This window comes from Monopterus albus, unplaced genomic scaffold (genome assembly GCF_001952655.1).
Source record: "Monopterus albus unplaced genomic scaffold, M_albus_1.0 scaffold118.1, whole genome shotgun sequence".
In the NCBI taxonomy this organism is placed as follows: domain Eukaryota; kingdom Metazoa; phylum Chordata; class Actinopteri; order Synbranchiformes; family Synbranchidae; genus Monopterus; species Monopterus albus.
In genome coordinates, this window is record NW_018127998.1 from 764,982 (window position 1) to 771,558 (window position 6,577).

General features: G+C 38.2%; 2 protein-coding genes across 2 annotated transcripts in view; both read right to left on the reverse strand.

Annotated features, from left to right (window-relative positions):
- LOC109966787 (matrix-remodeling-associated protein 8-like) overlaps window positions 1-2,454 on the reverse strand; it is a 13,636-nt gene extending 11,182 nt beyond the window's left edge. The window contains exon 1 of the mRNA XM_020611934.1: window positions 2,303-2,454. Within this exon, the coding sequence (XP_020467590.1) occupies window positions 2,303-2,390 (88 nt within the window). The 5' untranslated portion in view covers window positions 2,391-2,454. The remainder of the gene's footprint in view (window positions 1-2,302) is intronic.
- Window positions 2,455-2,926: 472 nt separating this feature from the next.
- On the reverse strand, window positions 2,927-6,169 carry aurkaip1 (aurora kinase A interacting protein 1). Its single transcript, XM_020611884.1, has 4 exons — window positions 6,062-6,169; window positions 4,123-4,228; window positions 3,427-3,887; window positions 2,927-3,246 (listed from the first exon to the last, which is right to left on the reverse strand). The coding sequence occupies exons 2-4, from the start codon at window positions 4,172-4,174 to the stop codon at window positions 3,127-3,129; spliced, it is 633 nt and encodes a 210-aa protein (XP_020467540.1). The 5' UTR covers window positions 4,175-4,228; window positions 6,062-6,169; the 3' UTR covers window positions 2,927-3,126.
- Between the last annotated feature and the right edge of the window lie 408 nt (window positions 6,170-6,577).

Sequence of the window (6,577 nt, forward strand, 5' to 3'; positions counted from 1 at the left end):
TGCGTATAAACTTCTGCTATTAAAGTGAATTAATGATCATTTGTTTTCAGTCTTAACATTGCTGTTAAACTGCTCATCCGTGTAATACTTGCAGTTATTTTCAGAGATCTTAAAAAAGTTTTTTTCAGGGTCAAAGTCATTGTCCGATTCATGATAATGTTGTTCAGTGTCTCCAATTGTGTTCAGTTCCAGATCCAGTCCCTCAAAAACTATTAACCTCTGTAGCAAATCACTTGCCTCATTCCGTACGTGGGTCATACTTGTTGTTGGCTCCTGCTAATTGTTGGTTCCAACGCTCATCAGGGTATAAACGTTCCTCCAGATGGTAAAACAAAGTGTCCCAGCCCCAGTAATTTTCTCTCATCTCTCTTACAGACATAGGCTGGTGACTCACAAGGTTGATTTAAGACTTAACAGTCTGCTGTTGAATTACCAGTGATAATAACAGCCATTTAGCAAATAACCCTCAAAATCACTGTTGTCATTTGTAACCTGAGAAATCACACAGAGAATCACTTAACAGAATGTCATGTCATCCCTAACGTAAAACAGAAACTGTTTTATGTGAACGGCTCACACATAAAGCATGAATTTAGTCAGTGCCATTTCTGTGATTCACAAGAGTTGTGGGGGTGTGAAGTTTACTCACATCCCCGTCACAGGCTGAGAACAAATCAAACAAATGTGTCCAGCTGCAAACTCAGCTAAACATCCAATGATACACTCAGAGACGGACCCCACCATGGATACAGGTGTATATTAAAATGGAAGCCAGGAATTATTTAGTCATTCATGTGGAGTTTATATTGCAAATTAGTGTGACTGCAGCTACTTTCCATTGTGGTAGTCATCATAAGCAACTAAGGACATTTACTCAAGTACTGTACAGCTTTGACAAACTTGTAGCTGACTTTACATGTACATTTCCATTTTATCCTACTTTATACTTCTACTCCACTACATTTCCAATGTTGTACTTTTTACTTTTTGTATTTTTTGTTTTATTCCCAACCATTTTGGCTTGTGACCCCTGACAAAAACGCAGTCTTACAAGCAGCACTTGTAACTGGCATTTAATTGAGAAAATTAACAACTAACAATAAAGTTAAACATGTTTAGATTGTTTCTTCCAAATTTACTAAAAATCAAAACAGAAATTTCTCACATACAAAAGCACTTGAAGCAGTCCTGTGGGCCATACATTTGCTTAAAATGCTTTTGTACTTACCTAGTAAGATTTTGAACACAGGATTTCCCTGTAATGGAGTATTTGTACTTAACTACTTCTGCAATCTGCCATATTACTATTGACTTAAGGGCTGGAAACATGTTGGATATGACTTGTATTACTTTATATACATGTATAGGCATTCACTTTTATGGATTACTTTACTAAGGTTATTACTGCATTGAAAATATTTAGAATACACTGTAAATGTATATATTTGAGGACATTTTTGTGCAGAATCTGGTCATTGCACGACTATCTGATGATTCTCAAAAGTAAGAATTGTAAACTTCATATAAGGTTCATCATGCACACCTAGAAATCCCTATCTGCTGAACTAAAGTGCACGCTGGGCCCGTCCATGTGATCTACACTTATTTTCTCACTTGAATGAGTAGATGCATGTATACAAACTTATTGAGTTCAAAGCAGCAGTTCTAGTTGTCTTTTTCTCCCATGCCTTGTTGCTGGCGCCCATTCATTAAGTCAAAGCCTATCATAAACAAGGTTACAGTGAAAACCCCCTCCTCCACATCGTCCGGACTAAGCAGCCACTTGTGGTGAAACACTCATTACTCACACATATAATGACTGGATTGTGCTGACTCCACCACTCAGACCGCAGGTAACTAGAAACACTTGGGCTGAAGCCATAGAAAAGTCCCATAACTGTAACAGGCCGAGGCCAGTCGCAGTAGCACACAATAAATAAACCTATAAGAATATTTGGACCAGTATGACGGTAAACAGACATCCTATATAACCGAGCAGTGGCAATAAGGCACTATTCTGGTTTTGGAAAAACAATCATACCGCCAACATGCAGAGTGTAGATAATAATTGCAGAAAAAAACATACCTATACTGTATATACAGACAGAAAAACAAACCCAGCAACGTTCAGCATCACAGTTAATATCGCAAAGACACAGCGAGGAAACATTATTCAGCAGAGAACTGATCAGCTTTCGGCTTTTGTTCCTGGAGGGCAACTCCAACCTGCATCCAACTCAGGCACAAAGAAAGTTTCCTCCAGTGTTTTATCCCATTAAAAGCGGACAAGTGAAGGACTTACACTGAAGAATCATATCGAAGCGCATCTTTGTGGCGACGCTGACAGCGACGGTAAAAACCTTCCAGAGGCGACGTGCACAGTAGGTCATAAACAGCAAACGCTTTAAGTGCACGGAGCTGCTGCTCAGCTGGATTTGTTGTGTTCCTGCGGGATGGAGCCGCCACATGCTCCGCCTCCAGTCAACCCCAAAACCTCTGCAGCAGCAGAAAAACATCTGCGCACACACCAAAACATAGTGACCACAGTTCAAAACAGGTTTAGAATTTGCCATCGATCCCATATTGATCTTATAATAGCCAACACTAATAATACGACTCATGTGTTTACATTAGTTAGAAGATAACCCATTTTATTTTCAACCCTGACCATTTGAGAAAACCTCCACACAAGAAAGGGATTACAAAAGGTCCTGCATTTTCTTTTTTTAAACTGTAGAAATGTAAAGGTTTCTGGACTGAAGTCGTCAGAAGTAGGGCATTTTACTTCTAGGCCTAGAGGTTTATGGTACTGATTCTATTCCAACATGAATGCATCTTTTCAGACTCAGCACAACACTGCCATCCCCAGTAACAACAGGGGAAATGTCAGCCATCCAATAATTCTACTGGTACAGTACAACATGACTTGGGCTTGACAGAGAAAGGTCTTTATTAGATTATGTACACTTTTTTAAAAACCAATTGTAGACACAGAACAGAGTGAACGAAGCATGCTCTGCTGATGAGGCTCTGCTGGAACATGCTTCTGTCAAGCTGCAATACACAGAAAACAAGCTGATTGAACTGTGTAGAGTCCGTTATGCAGAGCCCTTCAGTCAGCTCCTCTCAGTCACGTTTGTTTCCATGATCTTTAATGAAGATCTGAGGTATATCCTGCCATCCCTCTGAAGGCTTCTTCAGCCCAGCTCGTCTCCAAATCCTCCTCAGATCCAACTCAAATCGTCTCTGCACACAACAATCACCCACAGTTGGTCATGTATATGGTAAAATTACAATATATTTAGCTAATCATGGAAAACCTTTTTAGAGAACATCAGGCATGCAAGACTTACAATAATCTTACACAAAATAAATGTCATTATCTTGGTCAAGACAAAGAATCCTTTATCTCCAAAAAGTCCCCACCTGCTTCTTCTTCGCCTTTCTCTCCAACACTCTCTTCCTCAAGAATTTTGTCCGTTTTAGCAGCTTCCTGTATTTGTGCCGGTTGATCTTTCGGCGTCGGATCTCCAGAACATTCTTACATCTAAGGGGTGGTGCTGAACCCTCTCCATCCTCCAAACCAGGAACAGAGATGGGCAGCACCTTCTCTTCCAGCAGCTCTATGTCTTCCCACTGCTGAGTGGACTCCGGCAGGGGAGGAAGGGAGTAGCGCAGGGAGAGCCAGCTCTCCAAAGGACTTACTGACAGTTTACGTGGCACAAGAGCCTCATCCAACTCTGGCTCAAGCTGGACCCATCGAGGACGAGATGTGTTGTCTGCTGCTGTTGAGTAATTTCTCAGTTTCTGCTTTGGTGAATTGCAGTACGTAGAAAGAACTGGTAGTACACATTGATTCAAAATTTCTCCATGGGCCTGAAGTGCACCTGGTTAAATAAAAAAAAAAAAAAAAAAAAAACAACAACCTTGGGGCAGAAAAATAATAACAATATTATATCAGTGATGTGCATGTGTTCACTGACAGAATATTGGTTTGAAAATTATTGATGAGCGAGAAAATTGCACATGAAATTCACCTCAAGTATGCAACGACCTTTACACTGCTTGAACAGATACACCGAAAATATATTAATTTTAGATTAGATATTTGCTTATACTTACAAGTTGCTTGGCGGAACCAACTGAACCGAGGGATAAGCTTTGAAGTAAACATTACTAATGATCATTCAAATAAAGTCATGAGGAATGGGTGGACTGGTCACTGGTCCTGTGGGCATGAGCAAAGGACTGTGTGTTAGATAGCGCCCTCACATAACCTTCAAACTAGTAAAGAAACAATAATTTTAGGCCTGCACACTAGCACTAGTGTAGCACTATCTACCCCACAGAAACAAAACTTCATGTCATATGTATTTCTGTATAGATGAGTTGACAATAAAATTCTCTTCAATGTCTTTATTTTTATTATCAATCTGATGATTATTTTCCTCAAATGATCAATTCTTTGGTCTATATTATGCCAGAAATGAAACAAAAATGTCCCAATCAATCACAGTTTATTAGTGCATTAGTGCATTATCACACAAATGTCTCAGTACACTTTACACAGAAACATACATAAAAATACAAAGGACAGCAAAGGAAGAACTTCACTGTGCAGGGAAACATGTTTCCTTACTGTATATAGGACACACTGACTGAATAAACCAAATAAAAAAAAAACAATAAAATCAATAAAATAGTATTTCATACTATCCATATGTCAAGGGACAAAAATATGCTATTCAGATTTAAACATCACGACTTAAGTGGCTTGCTTAGTATCAATAGTCCAAAGGAAGGGGGCATGATAATAAAAGGCTGACATGGTTTTTAAAACACCTTAGGAGGCACCAACAATCCTGCAGTCTGCAAACAAAGAGTTTGAGATGTATATAAGGAACAAGAAGAGCTGACAGGCATGCATGGCCCATTCCCATTAAAATTTTATATGTCAGCAGAAGGTACTTTAAAGTCTGATCTACACGAATGGGAAGCAAGACTAGGACTAACCATGACATTTCCTAGATCTAGTCAAAAGTCTAGCTGCGGAATTCTGAACCATTACAAGAATTCTCGTGGTACTACGAGAACGAGCTGAGAACAAATCATTACAATAATCAAGTCCGGACAACACAAACGCACGATGGCTTTTTGCTATATTGCATATCATGGTAACAGCCTTAATATGCTGAAAATGACTGGTTTTAACCCAAGTAAGGTTGCAACTAACTAATACTTTTATAATGAATTATACCTATTTTCTCAATTCATTCATATTTTGTCTATAAATAACAGAAAAAAGTGAGAAAGGCTCTTCATAATGTCCTAGGTCACAAGGTAACATCAACAGTCGTCTTGTTTTGTGTTATTAACTGTACAAAGTTAAACAAATATCCAACATTTGAGAACACAGAACCATTAACATTTGGCCATTTTTGCTTGGACATTTACTAAAATGATTATTCAATCAAACAAATGGAAATCAAATTTTTCCTGCTCAACAAATGGATTAAATGATTAATCGCTGCAACTCTGTAAATTCAAGTTCCTCAGTCTAAGCAAACTTTATTTGTTGAGGAAAACCTTGAAATGTAAGTTGAATATATTTGACTTTGGACTATTGGTAGCACAAACAAACAAAGGGTTAGCATGAATTCTGGGATATTTAAAATGATCAAAATATGATAATAAAATAACTGTCAGTTAAATACAGCCATACATACATGGAGCTATGATAATATGTCGTTGACCAACAGGTAGTCGTAACTGATGCCCTTGATTAACTTTATAATAAACTCGATTAGGTGAACTACTGTTACTGGGCGACTGTAAAAGAGTTAATATGACAAAAATTAAACTAAGTCCTCGTTCATTCTAGTAACCGGGTGCCCCCGGCACAGCGCCCCGGTTGCTAATGCTAGCTAGCAATATAGCTCCGCTTTTGACATGACAGTCGAGGTATTATCACTAAAAAGAGACAAGCTAAACCTATTTCTGTTCTGAGCTTTTTGACAACACAAATACATGGAATCTGTTTCTTTTAAAAACTCTGTGTTACCTTAAACAAATTTGACCAGGGTTTTCGTCTTCAATGTGACTTCAAACTCTACTGCCGACTGGTTCGTCACACATTTAATGCCGTTCCGGTTTCTCAGAGCGAATAAAGGTTCCACATGAAATGATGATGATAATAATAATAATAAAGTAATTACCATGATGCATGTAGGTTTTTAACTGTTCTTTAGTTTTTACGCCTATTTAAGGTTATTTTGCAGCTATAAAATTAAGCACTGACATCTGAATTATTTTAATTTGTTTGGGAACTTGCTGTAGGCCAATAGTTTATTTGGTTCTGCCATTTTGATACTTTTGTTTGATATTAGGTTTTAGGCAAGCTGAGGTGTCTCAGCATCATCATAGTTTTGTAATTATTGAGGGGGGAAAAAACGCAGTCTGTTACTTTTAATCATAACACAAAAAATGCTACAGTGTTTACAACAGACCACATACCTGTTGCTTAAACATCTGTAGAACAGCAGATGATCAGTATTTATTTCATAGTCTATCGCTAAGC

Coding starts and splice junctions, on each gene's coding strand:
- aurkaip1 (XM_020611884.1), bottom strand. CDS start 4,174: ATGTTTACTTCAAAGCTTATCCCTCGGTTCAGTTGGTTCCGCCAAGCA. Junction 3,888..4,122: donor TTGGTTCCGCCAAGCAACTT/GTAAGTATAAGC, acceptor TTATTTAACCAG/GTGCACTTCAGGCCCATGGA. Junction 3,247..3,426: donor GAAAGGCGAAGAAGAAGCAG/GTGGGGACTTTT, acceptor TGTTGTGTGCAG/AGACGATTTGAGTTGGATCT.